Source organism: Bos indicus x Bos taurus, chromosome 13 (assembly GCF_003369695.1).
Source record: "Bos indicus x Bos taurus breed Angus x Brahman F1 hybrid chromosome 13, Bos_hybrid_MaternalHap_v2.0, whole genome shotgun sequence".
Lineage (NCBI taxonomy): Eukaryota > Metazoa > Chordata > Mammalia > Artiodactyla > Bovidae > Bos > Bos indicus x Bos taurus.
The window spans coordinates 76,405,249-76,426,583 of NC_040088.1; the positions used below are offsets into that span (position 1 = coordinate 76,405,249).

At 38.9% G+C, this 21,335-nt stretch overlaps 1 protein-coding gene across 6 annotated transcripts in view; it reads left to right on the forward strand.

The window, feature by feature from the left end:
- TASP1 (taspase 1) overlaps nucleotides 1-21,335 on the forward strand; it is a 317,056-nt gene that overhangs the window by 71,199 nt on the left and 224,522 nt on the right. For all 6 annotated transcript variants that reach the window (XM_027560288.1, XM_027560285.1, XM_027560289.1 and 3 more), the window contains one exon: nucleotides 13,993-14,099. In XM_027560288.1, coding sequence (XP_027416089.1) covers nucleotides 13,993-14,099 — 107 coding nt within the window. The remainder of the gene's footprint in view (nucleotides 1-13,992; nucleotides 14,100-21,335) is intronic.

Sequence of the window (21,335 nt, forward strand, 5' to 3'; positions counted from 1 at the left end):
GATTTAAAAAAGCAAGCACAAGATGTTGTGTTTTTCAGTTTTAAAGTTTTCCTTAAAAAAAAAAGGAAACAGCTTTCATCTCTGTCTTGAAATTTCCCATATCTTCAACCCACTGTATCCATTGTTGACATATTTATCATTGTTATTAATAACAATGTTTTAATTGTTTGAAATATTTGGTAATTCTGAAATCTGGGTAATCTGTAGGTCAGTTTCAATTGATAGTTTTTTTTTTTTGTGTGTGACCTTGGTCACAAATTTTCCATTTAGTTGCATGTCTTAAACTTTTTTTTTTTAAATTACAATTTGAGCATGTCGATGATACATTTTAGAAACTATGATTTATCTTCCTTTGAATGGTGTTGAACTTGTTCTAGTATGTAATTAAATTATTTGCAAATCACCTTGATATTGTCACAGCCTCGTTTCAGGCTTTGTTAAAGTGAGTCTGTTTCAATTTTGTTCTTAATCCTAGAGTTGTCCCTTAGTACCAGCTGTGGTCTTTATTCCTAAGATATGGTCTTTCTGGGGTTTACACTGGAAAGTCTCAAACTTTGTCTCTCATACAGTGGGTATTTACTAAAACATCTGTCCACTTTTCAGCCATTATTTTCCTCAGTGAACTATTTTTTTTTTTGACTTGACTGCACCAGGTCTTCACTGTGGCATGTGGGCACCAGGTCTTCACTGTGGCATGTGGGCTCTTCTGCTGCCGCCCGCAGGATCCTCGTTGTGGTGTGTGAGGTCTAGTCCCTTGACCAGGAGGCAAACCTGGGCCCCTGCATTGGGAGTGCAGAGTCTTACCAGCTGGACCATCAGGGAAGTCCCTTCTCTGTGGACTTCATGGAATCTTGCATCCTGTATGAACAGTTAAGCTCTCATTCAAGATTTGAGGGGACTTTCACATAGATCTGGGGCTTCCGTGGTGGCTCTGTTGCAGTGCAGGAGACCAGGGTTCAGTCCCTGGGTCGGGAAGATCCTTTAGAGAGGGGAGTGGCTGCCCACTCGTGTATGCTTGCCTGGAGAACTCCACGGACAGAGGAGCCTGCCGTGCTATGGTCTGTGCGGTCGCAGAGTCAGACACGACTGAGGGACTGACACATACATAGATTTTGGGCTTCCTTTTGTAGGTTTCTCCTTTGCAGGATTCCTCCCTCCCTTCCAGTGACTTCAGTAGCCCCACACTCCTTCATTTCTGACCCGTAAGACTGTGGTTTTCTACCTGAGCTCTATTTTCTGTGCGTCTCACAGAGTAGGGAGTGCCTCGTGGGGAAAGCTATTTGAATGTGGATCTCACCCAGTGTGTTTCTTTTCTCTCAGTGGTTGAATCCTCTCCTATTTTTGTCAGCTTTTGATCACTTGCCTTCAAATAGGTGTGTGTGTGTGTGTTTTTAAATTTAAAAATTCTGTCCAGAGTTTATAACAGTTGATCTGTGGGTTAATCTGATATAAGCTATATGTTTTGTAAATATGTGAAAATCGCTCAGTCATGTCTGACTCTTTGCGACCCCATGAACTATATAGTCCATGGAATTCTCTGGGCCAGAATACTGGAGTGGGTAGCCTTTCTCTTCTCCAGGGCATCTTCCTGACCCAGGAATCGAACCGGGGTCTCCTGCATTGCAGGCGGATTCTTTACCAACTGGGCTATCAGGGAAGCCCTATAATAATAAAATAATATAAATAAATGTATCTAAACATTGTATTATTACTTTTTAATTGCATGGCATAGGAATATGTTGTGTTCTCAAATATTGGAGCATTCTCCGTAAACCTGGTCTTCCTTTATACTTCCATTCCCATTTGCCGTCTCCTGCCCAATCTGATAAGCACAGTTACCTCTTTGATTTGCTTTTCTCTGTTCCAACAGAAGTATTGAAATGTGTAGTAGTATTCTTTTTATAAGTAGATAAATGGTATCATACTGCAGTATCCTTAGTTTTTAGGTAAATAGTGGTATAATATGATTTTCAAAAATATCTTTTTGTCAGTCAGCAAGAAGTATTTTGAAATCTGTCCATGTTGATATATAGAGAGATGAATTAACTTTAAACTGCTGAATAGCATTTTACCAATTTATTTAGTTTCTTTATTGATAGGCATTCAGGTTGTTTCTGGTTTTTGCCATTAACATTGATGATTTCATGAATATTCTTGTACACATCACTTAATATATGTTTTATTGTGCTAAATAGTTGGAAGTAGACTTACTGACTCATACAGGATGTGGATTTACCATTTGGCTGGCTATTGCCAGATTCTTAAGTGGTTTACTGTGTACTTTTGAGGAATCTGGCTGTTTACAGTTGGTGCCTTTGATGACCACATAGTAGCTCATACTATGACCACATACTTTGCAGGCCTTTATGATCAGGGGCGAGTTATCTCCTAGAAACTTTTCTCATGGAGATGTTGTGATTCCTTGAAATAATGTATATTGTAAAGAATTTCTACTCCAATTTCTGGTCCATAGAAATGCTCAAATGTTGACTCTTAATATCACCCTCACCATATGCTGGATATGAAGATGATCATGGTGATATGGTTTCACCAGAATTGAATAGGCTTAGCTCTGTAGCACTGACTGATATGATGATTTTAGTGATTGATCGTATCTGGAGTTAGGTGTAACCATTAGAGCAGTGGTTTTCAGCTCTGACTGCACATCAGTCACTGGGGAGCTTTGAAATATCCTGAAGCCCTGGCTGCACTCAAAATCAATTAAAACAGCAGCTTTTAGACGGGACCCAGGCATCTGCCGTTTTTAAAGTTTTGGAGGTAATTTCAGTGCATTCGGTTTTCAGAATGTCTGGGATGGAATATGTACATTCTTTTGAATTCTTATAGAAAGTTCATTAAGGTTGAAGTTGAAAGGGATGTGATTTTGTTTTCCTTTGGTAAAAGACAACCTTAGTTTGTGCTACAAAGTTGCTACCATCTGTTCCTTAATTTTCAGCTATTTTTTGCTTTGATAGGTCCTGTGGTACATCTTTAAATTAAGTAAAGAGTAGATTAAGGACATCCTATTCTATCAGTTTATGGGCATGATTCTGCCACAAAGAATCCCGTTTTCTTCTTTTCTATGGCTAGGTTGTGTTCTTATATTTCAGTAGTTTTTCTGTCTCTGTTTAGGATACTTTGGAAGATAGCATGATATTAACATTTATTCTGTAATTGCAGAGTTTTAGCATAGATATATCAACACTTAATTTCATATGGCTAGTTAATATGGCCAGTTTCAAATTTTTTATTTTGAAGTACTTATAAATTCACATGCAATCCTAAGAAATAATACAGAGAAATTCCATGTACCTTTTGCCCAGTTTCCTCCCATGGGAACATCTTGCCAAACTGGTAGTATAATATCGCATTCAAGATATTGACAGTCAAGATACACAGCACTTCCATCACCACAGGGATCACGCATGTCGCTCTTTTATAGTCTCACCCACTCACCTCCCACCTTCATCCTTTGCTTGACACCTGGCAGTTACTAATCTTTCTCCATTTGTATAATTTTGTCATTTCAAGAATGTTATATAAATGGTGTCCTACAGGATATGAGTTTTTGGAAACTGGCTTTTTTATCACTTAGTGTAATTTTCTTGCAATCCATCCAGGTGATTGTGCCTATCAATAGCTTGTACCGTCTGAATTGCTGAACAGAGGATGTGCCACTGTTTGTTTCATCCTGTATCTACTGAAAGGCATTTGGGTGTTTCCAGTTCGGGGCTATTGTAAATAATGCTGTTATAAATAAAAATTCACGTACATTTTTTCGTAAATCTTCTTTTAAATTTTGGTAAAGTACACAATGTAAAATTTACCATCTTAAACATTTTTAATGGTACATTTCAGTGGCTTTAATTATATTTACACTGTACAACTGTGACTACCATCTGTCTACAAAATGCTTTTCATCTGAAAAACTGAAACTCTGTTTTCATTAAATGCTAACTCCTCCCTCGTGTCCTTCCCCCTGGCCCTTGGCAGCCAACTTTCTGAGTTCTGTCCCTATGAATTTGAGTACTCTAGGTACCTTTTATAAGTGGAATTATACACTTTTCGTTGTGTGACAGGCCTATTTCACTTACATCATGTCCTCAAGGTTCAGCCATGTTGTAGCACATGTCAGAATTTCTTTTTAAGGCTGAATAATACGCCGTTTTATGTATACACTACATTTTGTATATCCATTTATACACTGACTGGGTTGAAGCAACTTGGGTTGCTTCTGGTGTTTGGCTATTATGCATAATTGCTGCTGTGAACAGAGGTGTATAAATATCTGCTTTCGATTCTTTTGGGTACCCGGAAGTGAAATTGCCAGGTTATATGGCAATTCTGTTTTTAGTTTTTCAAAGAACCATTGTACTCTTTTTCACTGCAGCTCCACCATTTAAAGTTCTCAGTAATAGTGTACAAGGGTTCCAGTTTCTCCACAGTCTCATCAGTGCTAAGTCACTAGTTGTGTTCAACTCTTTGTGACCCCCTGCAGCCCACCAGGCGCCTCTGTTCATGGGATTCTCCAGGCCAGAATACTGGAGTGGGTTGCCATGCCCTTCTCCAGGGGATCTGCCAACTCAGGGATTGAACCCATGTCTCTCTTAAGTCTCCTGAACTGGCAGGTGGGCTCTTTACCACTAGTACCACCTGGAAAGCCTTCAACAGCCTCGTCAACCCGTGTTATTTTCTGCGTTTGTTTGTTTTGTAACAGGCATCCTGATGGTATGAGGTGGTATCTCATGACTTTTACTTGCACTTGCCTAATAATTATGCTGTTGAATATCTTTTCCTGTGCTTACTGGCCGTTTGTATATCTCCTTAAATGTCTGTCTCTGAAAAGAGGAAAAAGCAGTAGCCTTTTAAATTCCCTGGAGGTCACTTCAGATGGAGGGAGAGGCATTGCAACAATGGCTGTCTGTCTCTGTCTGTACCTCAGCCCAGAACCAGCAATCAGAGTATGGATTCTGGTATGTGGAGTACAGGGTCTCTATTGCTCACCTGGCTCTCACAAGCTGTGGGCAAGCTGCTGTAGGAATGTGTGTCTGGCTGCCTGCCACAGGGTTGGGAGTGGGGAGTTGGTAGAGGCTTCTGCACTATAAGCTGAAATTCACCCAAATTAACCACAGTTTATATCCACGCCTTCCCCTGGAAACCTTCCTCTTTAATAGACTCCAGAGTTCCATAATACTTACCTTAGACAGATTCTAGCAGGCCAGTTGTCTCGGTGCGGGGACAGATTCCTCGTGGTTCCTACTCTGCCATCTTAATTCTATCTCCAACTTATTAATTTTATATTAGACCATTCTGATTTAGGGATATTAATCTTATCTCATAACTATTTGCATATACCTTTAAATTTTAAACAATGTCATTTATCATTTACTTTTGCATATGATATCTTTCACCTTAAGACATTTAAAATTTTATGTGGTTTTTATCAATGAACCGTCTTTTAAAAATGATTTAAAAATATATATATTTATTGAAGTATAATTGACTTACAATGTTTCAGGTACACAGCAAGGTGATTCAGTTATACAAATACACATATATTATATTTGAAATTATTTTCCACCATAAGTTATTACAAGGTATTGACTATAGTTCCCTATGCTATACAGTAAACCTTTGTTGTTTGTTTCATATCTATTTTTTAATTTGGCTTCCCTGATAGCTCAGTTGGTAAAGAATCCGCCTGCAATGCAGGAGACACCTGTTCAATTACTGGGTTAGGAAGGTCTGCTGGAAAAGGAATAGGCTACCCACTCCTGAATTCTTGGGCTTCCCTTGTGGCTCAGCTGGTAAAGAATTTGCCTGCAATGCAGGAGACCTGGGTTTGATCCCTAAGTTGGGAAGATCTCCTGGAGATGGGAAAGGCTATGCACTCCAATATTTTGGCCTGGAGAATTGGGATCACAAAGTTTCATATCTATTTTTTAATTAGAAATCTAGCATTCTAGTCATACTAAGTCCAACAAGTAGAATCAAAATGTCATAATTTTTTAGTTAGGCAAAAATTCATTAGTTTTCAAAAAATATATATTATACATATTTATATGTATGTATACAAAAGTTTTTCTACTAGATAGAGGCTGGAAAAAGAACATAAAGAAAAAGATGGAGAAATTAGAGAACATAAACTAAATAAAATGGGAGAACTGAATATAAAATAGAAATGAAACAAACTAGATAAAAGATCATCATATACTCCAGTTGTTTTTAAGCGAAACATCTGGACCTCCAGAGGAAAAAAGCAATACCTGAGCATTTGTATTTTTCAAAAAAAATTCACGATAATTCTGATATGCATCTGGATTTTAAAAAGTGATTACAGGTTTTTCTATTAATCCTAGTTCTGATGATAAAGAGTTCTATTATTTTTCTGTTGACCAATCATGATTAATACAATGGTATTCAGTGAGTAGTATTAAGTGAGTAATAGTTACATAATTACAATAGTAGAAGATGTTTATCAGTTTTCACAATCAATAGCCAGACAAAAAATAAAAGATAATTGCAATTGCAAGCCGTAATGGGAACACGATTAACTTAACAATATAAAATAATGACATACAGTTTGGGGGGTGGTCAGGTAGAGCGATGTGGTAAGTGGAAGTGCATATGTGCACATGATTTCATCCACTCAGTCAGTCTATGTCTTTTGGTTGGTGCATTTAATCCATTTACATTTAAGGTAATGATTGATCTGTATGATCCTATTACCATTTTCTTAATTGATTTGGGTGTATTTTCTGTAGGTCTTTTCCTTCTTTTGTGTTTCCTGTCTTCTCTAGGCAGGAACTTCTCTAGTTCCTTTAGCATTTGTGGTAAAGCTGGTTTGGTGGTGCTGAATTACTCTTAACTTTTGTTTATCTGGAAAGCTTTTGATTTCTCTATCAAATCTGAAGCAGAGTCTTGCTGGGTAGAGTGTTCTTGGTTATAGGTTCTTCCTTTTCATCACTTTAAATATATCATGCCATTCCCTTCTGGCTTGTAGAGTTTCTGTTGAGAAATCAGCTGATAGCCTGATGGGAATTCCCTTGTATGTTATTTGTCATTTTTCCCTTGTTACTTTTAATATTTTATTTCTGTCTTTAATTTTTGTCAGTTTGATTACTGTGTGTCTTGGTGTGTTTCTTCTTGGATTTACCCTTCCTGGGACTCTCAGCTTCTTGGACTTGGTTGACTATTTCCTTTCCCATGTTTGAGAAGTTTTCAGCTGTATCTCTTCAAGTATTTTTTCAGGTCCTTTTTCTCTTCTCCTTCTGGAACACTTATAATGCGAATGTTGGTGTGTTTAATGTTGTCCCAGAGGTCTCTTAGGCTGTCTTCATTTCTTTTCATTCTTTTTTCTGTATTTTCTTCTGCAGCAGTGATTTTCACCATTTTTCCTCCAGGTCATTTATCCGTTCATCTGCCTGTTATTCTGCTATTGATTCCTTCTAGTGTATTATTCATCTCTGTTTGTTTTTTAGTTCTTCTAGGTCTTTGGTAAACATTTCTTGCATCTTCTCAATCTTTGCCTCCATTCTGTTCCCAAGATCCTGGATCATCTTCACTATCATTATTCTGAATTCTTTTTCTGGAAAGTTGCCTGTCTCTGCTTCATTTAGTTATTTCTCTGGGATTTTATCTTGTCCCTTCATCTGGGACATAACTTTCTACTTTTTCATTATGGTTAACTTTCTGTAATATGTTTTGTGAGACTGTGCTTCTTCTTGATTCTTCTGTCTGCCTTCTGATGGCTGAGGCTAAGAGGCTTGTGTAACCTTCTTGATGGGAGGGGTTGGCAATAGGAAAAACTGGGTCTTGCTCTGGTGGGCAGGGCCTTGCTCAGTAAAGCTTTAATCCAATTATCTGTAGATGAGTGGGGCTACTCTCCCTCCCTGGTAGTTGTATGGCCTGAGGCGACATAGCCCTGGGGTCTGAAGGTATGAAAAGGAAAGAGGAACTCCCCAGCTCGGTAGGTGCCCAATATGCTGCTGGAGATCAGTAGAGAAATAACTCCAGAAAGAATGAAGGGATGGAGCCAAAGCAAAAACAATACTCAGCTGAGTATGTGACTGGTGATAGAAGCAAGGTCCGATGCTATAAAGAGCAATATTGCATAGGAACCTGGAATGTTAGGTCCATGAATGAAGGCAAATTGGAAGTGGTCAAACAGCAGATGGCAAGAGTGAACATTGACATTCTAGGAATCAGCGAACTAAAATGGACTGGAATGGGTGAATTTAACTCAGATGACCATTATATCCACTACTGTGGGCAGGAATCTCTTAGAAGAAATGGAGTAGCCATCATGGTCAACAAAAGAGTCTGAAATGCAGTACTTGGATGCAGTCTCAAAAACGACAGAATGATCTCTGTTCGTTTCCAAGGTAAACCATTCAATATCACAGTAATCCAAGCCTATGCCCCAACCAGTAATGCTGAAGAAGCTGAAGTTGAATGGTTCTATGAAGACCTATAAGACCTTTTAGAACTAACACCCAAACAAGATGTCCTTTTCATTATAGGGGACTGGAATGCAAAAGTAGGAAATCAAGAAACACCTGGAGTAACAGGCAAATTTGGCCTTGGAATACTGAATGAAGCAGGGCAAAGGCTAATAGAGTTTTGCCAAGAGAACGCACTGGTCATAGCAAACACCCTCTTCTAACAACACAAGAGAAGACTCTACACATGGACATCACCAGATGGTCAACACCTAAATCAGATTGATTATATTCATTGCAGCCAAAGATGGAGAAGCTCTATACAGTCAGCAAAAACAAAACTGGGAGCTGACTATGGCTCAGATCATGAACTCCTTATTGCCAAATTCAGACTTAAATTGAAGAAAGTAGGGAAAACCACTAGACCATTCAGGTATGATCTAAATCAAATCCCTTATGATTCTACAGTGGAAGTGAGAAATAGATTTAAGGGACTAGATCTGATAGAGTGCCTGATGAACTATGGAATGAGGTTCATGACATTGTACAGGAGACAGGGATCAAGACCATCCCCATGGAAAAGAAATGCAAAAAAGCAAAATCGCTGTCTGAGGAGGACTTACAAATAGCTGTGAAAAGAAGAGAAGCGAAAAGCAAAGGAGTAAAGGAAAGATATAAACATCTGAATGCAGAGTTCCAAAGAATAGCAAGGAGAGATTAAAAAAAAAAAGCCTTCCTCAGTGATTAATGCAAAGAAATAGAGGAAAACAACAGAATGGGAAAGACTAGAGCTCTCTTCAAGAAAATTAGAGATACCAAAGAAACATTTCATGCAAAGATAGGCTTGATAAAGGACAGAAATGGTATGGACCTAACAGAAGCAGAAGATATTAAGAAGAGGTGGCAAGAATACACAGAAGAACTGTACAAAAAAGAGCTTCATGACCCAGATAATCATGATGGTGTGATCACTCACCTAGAGCCAGACATCCTGGAATGTGAAGTCAAGTGGGCCTTAGAAAGCATCACTACGAACAAAGCTTGTGCAGGTGATGGAATTCCAGTTGAGCTCTTTCAAATACTGAAAGATGATGCTGTGAAAGTGCTGCACTCAATATGCCAGCAAATTTGGAAAACTCATCAGTGGCCACAGGACTGGAAAAGGTCAGTTTTCATTCCAGTCCCAAAGAAAGGCAATGCCAAAGAATGCTCAAACTACTGCACAATTGCACTCATCTCACACGCTAGTAAAGTAATGCTCAAAACTCTCCAAGCCAGGCTTCAGCAACATGTGAACCGTGAACTTCCAGATGTTCCAGCTGGATTTAGAAAAGGCAGAGGAACCAGAGATCAAATTGCCAACATCCACTGGATCATGGAAAAAGCAAGAGAGTTCCAGAAAAACATCTATTTTTGCTTTATTGACTATGCCAAAGCCTTTGAGTGTGTGGATCACAATAAACTGTGGAAAATTCTTCAAGAGATGGAAATACCAGACCACCTGACCTACCTCTTGAGAAACATATATGCAGGTCAGGAAGCAGCAGTTAGAACTGGACATGGAACAACAGACTGGTTCCAAATAGGAAAAGGAGTACTTCAAGGCTGTATCATGAGAAATGCTGGAAGAATGGAAGAAGCACAGGCTGGAATCAAGATTGCCAGGAGAAATATCAATAACCTCAGATATGCAGATGACACCACCCTTAGGCAAAAGGTGAAGAGGAAGTAAAAAGCCTCCTGATGAAAGTGAAAGAGGAGAGTGAAAAAGTTGGCTTAAAGCTCAACATTCAAAAAACTAAAATCATGGCATCTGGTCCCATCACTTCATGGGAAATAGATGGGGAAACAGTGGAAACAGTGGCTGACTTTATTTTTCTGGGCTCCAAAATCACTGCGGATGATGATTGCAGCCATGAAATTAAAAGACACTTACCTGGAAGGAAAGTTATGACCAACCTAGAGAGCATATTAAAAGGCAGAGACATTACTTTGTCAACCAAGGTCCGTCTAGTCAAGGCTATGATTTTTCCAGTAGTCATGTATGGATGTGAGATTTGGACTGTGAAGAAAGCTGAGTGCCGAAGTATTGATGCTTTTGAAGTGTGGTGTTGGAGAAGACTCTTGAGAGTCCCTTGGACTACAAGGAGATCCTACCAGTCCATTCTAAATAAGATCAGTCCTTGGTGTTCATTGGAAGGATGATGCTGAAGCCGAAACTCCAATACTTTGGCCACCTCATGCGAAGAGTTGACTCATTGGAAAAGACCCTGATGCTGGAAGGGATTGGGGGTAGGAGGAGAAGGGGACGTCAGAGGATGAGATGGCGGGATGGCATCACCACCTCGATGGACATGAGTTTGAGTGAAATCCGGGAGTTCGTGATGGATAGGGATGCCTGGAATGCTGTTATTCATGGGGTCATCAAGAGTCAAAGATGACTGAGCAACTGAACTGAGGTGAATGGTAAAGTCCAAGAGAGTTTACGCCCAGGGGGACTTCCAGTGTCTCTGTCCCTTGGTGAGCCCTTGCCAATGCACACCTCCACAGGAGGCCTTCCAACACTACGCGTAGTTTGTTCAGTCTCCTTTAGGTTACTGCTCCTCTACCCTGGGCCTTGGTGCTTGCAAAATTTTGTTTGTGCTCTCCAAGACTGAAGTCTCTGTTTCCCTCAGTCCTCTGGAAGGCCTGTAATCAAAACCCTGCTGGCCCTCAAGGTCAGATTCCTTGGTGATTCTCAGTCCCCTCGGTGGATCCCCAGGCTGGGAAGCCTGACGTGGGGTTCAGAACCTTCACCTCAGTGTGACAACTTCTTTGGTATTATTGTTCTCCAGTGTGTGGATCACTCACCCAGCGGGTATGGGATTTGATTTTATCATGATTGCAACCATCTGTCTCTGGCTTCTTCTTTGTCTTTTGATTTGGGGCATCTTTTTCGGTAGGTTCCAGCATCTTCCTGTTGTTTAACAGCTAGTTGAAGTTTTGGTGCTCTTGCAGGAGGAGATATGTGTTTGTCCTTCTTCTGCACCATCTTGACCTGGAAGCCCATCAGTGAACCATCTTTTTGGTGGATTCTGGCTTTGATCACATTCAATGTAAAATACTCCGAAGTTAAAAAAAAAATAAAAATTAAGGTCTTTCTCAAAAAGACTGATATAAAAAGACTGATATTTATGTCTCATGTGTGATGGTTTAATCTTTTTGGACTTCTTTGTTTAGATTTTATATGTTTAAATTGTTATTATATGATTTCAGTTTTGTGTGTAGTGTGAGGTAGGAATTTACTTGTACTATTTCCCCCAAATAGGTAACATATTGTGCCAAGAAAGTTTACTGAGTAACATGTAGATTTCCAACTGGTATGAAATATCAGTGTTATTCTCAAATTCTCTTAGAATATACATGAATGTGTTTGTAAACTTATTGGTCATTTCCATTACCCTTTTTTTTTTGAGGGGGGTGGGAATCCATTATTACAGTATTGTTCTTAGACTTTGTTTTGAGGGCAGCTCTGGTTCCTTTTCCACCTAATTTTCCTAACATTTGTTTTTCCTTATTTAACATTCTCTTGTTTAATCTTAAAAGTGATATGTTAGAGGATCTTTGTTATTTTTCCACTGTTATTATGATTAATTTACATCAATTTGGAGGAAATTAATATGTACTTAAAAGTACGATGAAACTTTATTCATTTTTTAATTAGTCAGTTTTCATTTATATTTGCCTGCACATATACCCTTTCCTTTGCATTTAATCCCCCACCTGTCTCCATACCTTTTTTTTTGTCTTTGAGCTTTCACTTTGTATTATTTTGTCTGTTACTGAAGCACACCCTTTAGTATTCTCATTAGTATAGGGTCTGGCCAGTGATGAATTTGTTCATTCCTGTTCACCTGAAGCTACTTTTATTTCACTTTAATTTTTGAAAGTGAATTTTACTGGATATGGTGTTCTGGATGAGCAGGTATTTCAGCACATTGAGGAGAGCCGTTTTGCCTAAATGCAGTTGGTCTTGGATTAGAGGGTAGGGTTGGGTTTGCTTGGTTCTAGCCTAGCCTTCCTGTGGGGGATCCCTCCTCTGGATTGGACTTATGGCTGTCCTTCATGTTGTGGAATCAAATTCAACTGCGCTAGTTTTAGCCAATGCTAAAAAGCCCTTAGTTTATCCCCAGAAAAGCTTGATATTTTTAATAAGTTTTTGTTTTAATGCTTTTAAGGTGGTAATTTTCATGTTTTATCCAGTATTTTTGATAATATTTGATGGGAGAAATTCTCTTAATAATTTAGTCTGCTATTATCAGAAAACTTTGTATTCTTTCCAATGTTATATTCCAGTTTGTAATTCTCTCATCAGGTGAATCTAATTGTTTAAATCTGTATGTTAAATTTTAAAATTCCAATTATTGTATTTTTTTTTTTTTTTTTTTTTACGAAGTTCTGTTTGGTTCTTCCTCAAGTCTGTCTGGACATTTTATCATCTATTGTTCCTTAGTTATACATTCAATATCTTCTTATGTCTATGAGCATAAACATACTTTATACTCTGTGTATGACTGATTATTCCAGTATGTGAAGTCTTCATAGGTTGGATTACACTTTCTAATGTTTGGCTGATTTTTATTTTTCATTTGGTGTGATTTATTTCTCATTCATTTTATGATTTTTTTTTTTAAACGATGGGCTCATGTTAATTGGAACATGTAAATTCTTTGAGGAAAAACGCAGGTTTTTCCAGGGAGTAATTTGCATTTGTGTTTAATGAGTCTTTGAAGTATTACCTCACCAAAATCATTTGTTTTTTGTTTGTTTTTTCCAGGGCACATAAGTAATATGAAATCTCTTAATTCTGTCTGAATTTTAAAATATTTTAAAATATTTTAATGTTATATGTATCTGTATTTTTTCCTTATAATTCCAGTTGTTCTTCTCTAAGCAGAAGCCCATGCTCACCCTGTGTGCATGTGTGCTTGCGCGCAGATACACACACACACACACACACACACACACACACACACACACTAGATCTCCACATCCTGAACCAGCCAAGTGTAACATGACTTTTCTTCTCATATTTATAGCCAAGTCTGCTTATGGTTATAGCCAAGTCAACTTACAAGTTCCCTAATCTTTGTGTATTGTTGTGTTTTCTAGTTCTTCCTTTCATCAGGTATATCACCCTTTGGGTTTCCCCTTCTTATGTGGATGATCTGTGATATGGTTTCTCCTGCTGCACTGTCCCAGTGTCTTTTGTCTTCTATGCACAGAGCCCTTCAAAATCAGAGTTGGCTGTGGCATGCATTAGCAGACACTGCTGGAGAGCATCTACCTTCAGAATGCACTTCCCTCTCTGGATTTGACCTTTTCCTTAATTTTTAATCTTAGGTTATTTCTTTTTTTATTCTCCTCTCACCTCAGTGTACCTTGAAAAGGCGTATAAAACCCTTTATCCAACATTCTTAAGGATTTTGTCTTGAGAAGGCTCTTCAGGATACCTTGTCTACCCCACTGCCCTAATATTTTTCAAATGTTATTTTTAATGTTTCTTTTATAGGATTCAGTTTAGCTGCTTTTAAAAGAAACAAGAGGAAACTAGAGCTGGCAGAAAGGGTGGAAACAGATTTCATTCAACTAAAGAAAAGAAGACAATCAAGTGAAAAGGTCAGGAGGTGTTTGAAATATTAATAATTAATGTATCATAATGATATATTTAGCTTGCATTTAGATATATAAGTTCCAGAATAGTATGACCTGGTAGAAATATAATGCATGCCACATATGTACTTTTCAAGTTTTCCGTAGCTACATTTAAAAAAGTAAAAAGAAACAGGTAAAATTAATTTTAATATTTATTTCATTTAAACCAATGAACCCAAAAGTTGCTTTAAAAACATTAACCAATGAGAAAATTATTAGCGAGCTATTCTATTTTCTTTTTTCGGTATTGTCTTCAAAAGTAGTGTATATTTTACACTTAGAGCACGTCTCAATTGTGACACTAAATTTTCATTCGAAATATTTGATCTGTATTTAATATCATAAAATTAATAGTTGATAAGGTAGGTTTATATAACAGGTTACATTACAAGCATACTTAAAACTTTCCAATAATTGAATATCTGTTATAAAATTAAAGTTAATTAAAATGTAATAAAATTAAAAATCTAACTTCTTATTTGTCCTCCCCATATTTTTAAGCACTCAGTAGCTCTGTGTGGCTCCTGGCCACTGTTTTGGCCATTGCAGCTCTGGGTGAAAATGGCTGTTCAGGGGATGGAGTGTTAGAGGGAAATGTGTGTATTGGATTCATGTAGGTTTCTTTGCATATTCTAATTGCATGTGTGTTTCTTGTTCTTAAACATTTTTTGTTTGCATTTCACGCATTTGTGTGCCATCATGAGTCCATGTGTGGCATTTATTAGGTGTTTTAGGGAATGGAAACAAGAGCTGTAACAGTCTTCCCCACCTATGGCTTCAAGGTCAGTCAGCACCCAGTTCCTGATCTCATGTCACGTCAGCATTTGATAAACTTGGAATCTCAGTATTCTTTTTTGATTAGCCCTTCTGTAATCGCTTATATACTGACTTACACTTTCTGTTATAGCTGTGTGTGGTTTACTCACGTATGAATGCATACGAAATTGTCTCTCTTAGTGAGAGATAGGTTTTACCAAGTTCTTTCAGGCTGCTATGTGGAGAAAGGGGAGGCCGGAACAGAAGTGAGGAGACTAGGTGCACAATTTTTATAGTTGGGAGATGATAGCGACTTGGACCATGGATGATGGAGATGGAGAGAGGTGACTACATCCAGGATATATTGTAAGGGTTCCTACAAAGGGCAGAAATTACCGGTGTCTGAAAGATTGGTGAGAGAGAGAGGGGATTTAAAGGTTTTAGTTTTAGTCCTTTGGGTATTGACATTTCTTAAGGTGAGGGGAGTTAGAGAAAGTATGATTTCATGGTGATAGAGGTGGGAAGTGGAGAAAAAGAACTTTCTTAGTCCATATCCCCTTAACAGACTCACATTAACCAATACTTTTTATTTTCACCATAAACATATTATCGGATGCCAAAGTACCCTAAGCCCCCAAAGCTAATAGACCTCTTTTAGTGTGCATTGTTCCTCTACCCTCTTCAGTTGAATTTTGTGCCACTAAGAGTCTCATTATGCTCTTGTTTTCTATTGCTGTAGTTACATAGTTCTTCGAGTCTCCTGTAAACTGATGAATCAGTTCAGTTCAGTCGCTCAGTCGTGTCCAACTCTTTGCAACCCCATGAATCACAGCATGCCAGGCCTCCCTGTCCATCACCAACTCCCGGAGTTCACTCAAACTCACGTCCATCGAGTCGGTGATGCCATCCAGCCATCCCATCCTTTGTCATCCCCTTCTCTTCCTGCCCCCAATCCCTCCCAGCATCAGGGTCTTTTCCAGTGAGTCAACTGTTCGCATGAGGTGGCCAAAGTACTGGAGTTTCAGCTTTAGCATCAGTCCTTCCAATGAACACCCAGGATTGATCTCCTTTAGAATGGACTGGTTGGATCTCCTTGCAGTTCAAGGGACTTTCAAGACTCTTCTCCAGTACCACACTTCAAAAGCATCAGTTCTTCGGCACTCAGCTTTCTTCACAGTCCAACTCTCACATCCACACATGACCACTGGAAAAACCATAGCTTTGACTAGATGGACCTTTGTTGGCAAAGTAATATCTCTGCTTTTCAGTATGCTATCTAGGTTGGTCATTGAGCTTAAAAAGAGAGTTGTCTGCTTGAGAATCAAAAGGGTTGTTTGTTTGAAAACTAATTTGAAAAAGCAGAGTGGGTCTGTAAAAATAGAATTATTTTTGCCATAGAATTAAGTTGGGGCAAGTCAGTTATAAAAGATTGAGAAAAATCATAAAAATCTAGAAGCTTTCTGTATTCAGAGTGTGTTGTTAAATGTCTTTATATTCTTGTTCTATTTTAGATAAAATTTGAAATCATAGGACAATCCAGGGTGTTATAGAAAGATGATATGGAACATTTATATGTGGGCTTACATCCAGAGAATGGGCTTTGGTCTTATGTTAAAAAGATTGGCTAGTGAATGAATGAATTGGTTTTGTGTATTAATTAAGAAAGGATGTATTTATAATATGTGTCCTTTTTCATGATTCTGTAAGTACAGAGGATATTACCCAGAGGATAATCAATTTTTGAAAACTTTAAACAGCCACTCATCAACCTGGTTAGGAGGATTTCCAATGAAAAGCTTGATGTGGTAGCAGGAGACACTGACTGTGGAGTTGGTTGTATGCATCTGAAGCTTAGGGGTAGGTCAGGAGGGAGTTTCTCATTTGGAAATTATTGGCATAAAAGGAATATGAACCCATGTGGCCAGATGAGCTCACTGAGGAGTGAGTGAAGTTAGAGGTCTGAAAACTGAACCCGGGCCAGACTGACATGTCTATGTTGGGAGGAGAAGAAACCAATGAAAGAAAAAGATGGAGCAGCCAGTGGGGTAGAAGGGCCCCCAGGAGAGAGCGGCCAGGAAGCAGAGAGCAGCTCAGAGCCAGTCGTCACCAGGTCAGATGCTGCTGAGAAACAGGAGGTGGGCGGAGGCCGGGCCTGTGGACTCAGGACCTGGTGACTGCGGACCCGGGTGAGGACGGTCTCCCTAGCGTGGAGGACTGTAGACCTGCTGCCGAGGCGCCATCCGGAGAACACAGTGGAGATAATGCTTTCAAGAAGTTTTGCTGTGGAGTTGGAAGCGGGGTCGAGACACTTTACTGTTTTCAGTGACCTTCTGAGAATTCAGTGATAATTTCACCTGTGAAGTCTCCGTTTACTTATTTTTAAAATAGCGATATTTAAAATAGAAAATAGTGATATTCTGCTTCTGTGGCTGTTAGGAGAAACAGAAATGTCAAGAGATGATCACGTGCTTGGTGATGGTCGCTCACGGAGGCCTCATCATCTTGCCTTTGCCGTTGTTTGCCTTCGTCTTTAATGTTGCTCCGCCGGAAGAGAAAGAAAGCTGCTCCGCAAGGCGGAGTCTTGCCGTGGAGAAGGGAGGGTGCTAAGGGATGCTGGCCGTGGTGGGTACACAGCTGGAGTTCAGGCATGATTCAGATGGCGTGGTTTAGACACCTGAAATGACAGGAAAATGTTTTCAGTATTCAGAATGTTTAAACTTTAAGAAGCACTGTGTTTTGACATTGACCTACAAAAATGACTCTGACCGAGCTTCTGTCTTTAGGGAAGGGTGCTGGCCACAGGTTTTGTCTTACAGATGTTTGCTGCGTAACCTTGGCAGAGGTGATAAAAATGCTCCCAGAAAGAACAGGCTACCAGATAAGGAGCCAATGGAGCAGGAAATTACAATTTTTGAGAGGAAGTATAGCATCTTTTTAGAGATGTGACGGGAAAGGGCAAATAGCTGTTTTCTAAATTGACCTGTGTTTAGTTTATCACTGCCTGTTCTGTGTGTATAGATTCCACACCGTTTTGGTTAGCCAGCATTGACTAAGGCCCAGCACTACTGCATGTTGTGGCTACATAAAAGAAGCTGTGAGCTGGATATATAAACATAATGAGAAGAATAGGGTTTTTGGTAACTTTGCTAATGTTCACTTCCTTGGTTATTCAGTGTTGAAGGACGTAAATATTGTCTTGAAAGGAGTATACAGTAGAATAAATATTTTTAAGCCTGATAAAAAAGGAAATAAATTTGGAGATTTTTGTTGCATTGATATTTCTCTTTTTTCTTAAAACGGTGACTGATTGTCCAGACCTTGTCAAAGTACTAATTATTTTGTTGTTGTTCAGTCAGTCGTGTCCGATTCTTTGCGACCCCATGGACAGTACTAATAGAAATCAGAGTTAAAGCAAGAAGAATATTTCATTAGCTTGCTACCTCAATCAGAGTATTTTTATTTTCCTTAGTCTCTGACCGTCTACACTTAGATTTGACTTAGTTTAAAATAAGAATGGTTAATCACTGGGATGCTTTTGACTGCAAACAACAGAAAACCTGACAGTGACTTAGGAAATGCATATTTGTCCCCCTGCTCCCTGGCGTATAAAAAATTTCGAAGTGGGTGGGTTGCAAGCTTTCGTGAGCTCAGGCTTCTAGTGATTCTGGAGCCAACATATCTGGGATTTCTCTTGGGCCTTTTCTCTCACGCCTCTTGCCTTATGGGTGGAATATGGTTTCTTTAATTTGAGGTGTCACGTCTGCATTGAAGGTGAGAAAGTGAGACCATGGAGGGTGGGGAAGGGGAGACTGGTGCCAGATGTGTCTGTCACCTTTCTATCTGGGATGCAAAGGTTTTCCAGGCTCCCTCTCAATGGAGTCCTCTTTAGTTATTTATTTTGGTCACATGACTATTCCCAGCTGCAAAAGAGCCTAAGAAATTGAGTGGATTTTCCTAATTACTCTCTCTCAGCTCATGACTTATCTTCCCAACAAAATAGTTCTTTCCTTGTCAAAGGAAGGGGAGGAGAGTGGTTATTAGGTAGGTAATTTATAGTGCATAGTGTGAACGGAGAACTTACTTTTGTCATTTTTCTCCCCACAATTAATATGTCCCTTGTTGCTGCAAACCAATACTGGCGTAAGCTGCTAATCTACCCATAAATCAAATAAAACCCATTTTGTTTTCAGTTTCAGAATACATGGGTTTATGATATAATATTAAAAAATGAGGAATAAATTCTGAGTAATTGTCTGTTCTTAATAATTGGTATCTTTGTTTCATCCATGCTTTTTTTGTGTGTGACTTAGCGGGGAAAACATGCTGGAGAAGGAGGAGATTATTATTTACCTGCAGTGCTGTTAATATAGAGGCAGTAATTGTTTGCTGTCTGTTCCACTCCCTTCTCTGGGTAGGCCCAGCTGCTCTGGATTTTCTCTTACCCACTTCTTTCCCTTGCAGTGTATATAGGCAGTCCACACTTTGCATGATAGTGCTGGACCATGAAAACGACCATGCAAACCAAGATCGTACAAGGGATTTTAATGGCAAAAGTTACACTTGTTCCGTGACCTTTAAACATTTTTGTCAAAACATTAAAAATTCTTTTATTGTTGGTTATAAATGCATAGAGAAATAAGCAGAAAATTAAAATGAATATTTATTTAGTACACTAATTAAAACATCAGAATTAGAGTTTTTTTTTTCTGTATAAAAAATTCATTATCAAGAGTAGTTTAAACAATGCTTGCCTTCCTGTCATATAACTTACAGCGTGGAGTGAGTATCTGATTATGTCATGGTGAACTGTCAAACTCCCTTTGAATTTTGGATCTGCTTTCACCATTTTATCTTTTGCTGTTTCCATGTTATAAGTGATCCCTCAGTTCCTTTAATGTCAAATTTTTTCCAAGTGTTACTTCCTCTGTGACATCTTGATCCTTGTTGTTACAACTACATTCCTTATTTATATTGACCAATTTGTCTTCACTGAGTTCCTCTGAGTGTAGATCTAAAGTCTCTTGAATGGTGACAGTGTCTAAAATTCCCATGGTCAACTATTTCTTCTGTAACTTTGTTTATTTTTTATTGGAATTTCACTTCCAGCATTATCACTGCTTCTTTGGTTCACTTTCATCTTGTTTGTATAGTGTCCTTTTTAGATTGTCAATTTTTTAAAAAATGGCTGCTGCTGCTGCTGCTGCTAAGTCGCTTCAGTCATGTCCGATTCTGTGCGACCCCATAGATGGCAGCCCACCAGGCTCCCCCGTCCCGGGGATTCTCCAGGCAAGAACACTGGAGTGGGTTGCCATTTCCTTCTCCAATGCATGAAAGTGAAAAGTGAAAGTGAAGTTGCTCAGTCGTGTCTGACTCTTAGCGACCCCATGGACTGCAGCCCACCAGCTCCTCTGTCCTTGGGATTTTCCAGGCAGGAGTACTGGAGTGGGGTGCCATTGCCTTCTCCAAAAAAAATGGCATGTGGATTTATCACTGGGAAACAAGGAGGCAGCACAACTACACACTTCGCTGTCTATCAGGACAGGCTTTGAATAAAATGACACGATTGGTTACTGATAATGATGGACGACTATGTAGTTAACAGTGATCTTTGGACTGAAGAGCTAGTAGTGAAGTTTATACTTTATGCAATTACTCACAGTTACTATACCATGTAATTGAAATTTGAACCATGTTGTTGAATGACTGACATTATTTAATTGAGCTGTGATAACACATTGTCTGTGTCGAAACCAGAACTGTTGGCCCTGTGGGGTCTCCTTCAGCCCGAGTCCAGCACTCATGGTGGCCTTTAGTGTGTGCCTCTGTCCTTTGTGGCTCCCACGCACTGCGTCTGGTTCTCCCCTGGCAGTGTTGCCTTGGACTCATTGTTAGAATGTGGATCCATAATTCTTGTGGTATATGTGATGAAGTGATGACATGTTTTAAATTTATCTTTTGTTTTGATATAAAAAGTAAAAGGTAATGGTGTTAGCATCAATCTTAGCATTTTTGAAAAAGGAAACTTTCTTTTGGAATGAGTGCTTAACTCATTGACCAATAGCAGCTCTTAGCTGGAGCTACCAGACTGACTGAATTGTTACATAACCTTGTTATATAAGGGAAGGAGGTGTTACCAAGAGGAGAGATCCATAGGTTGGGAAAACAAATAGACTCAGTGCCCAGGATAGTCTAAATTTCATAAATATCAGTTTCAAACAGCTAGCCCTGGAAGTTACTAGAAGGGGCTCTTTCATTCTTAGAGTATTAAAAGAGGTTGGGGGTATTGTTTGATCTCAACATTTTTGATGTTTCAAGCCTTTTTTTTCCCCTTTCATTTTTCACAAGCATTTTGTGGAAATAGTTTCCATGTCTTTTCCTTTAATAACAGATTTTACAGTTGAATGTACATGGAATTCTTTGCCTCCTCCCATCACTTTTACAAAT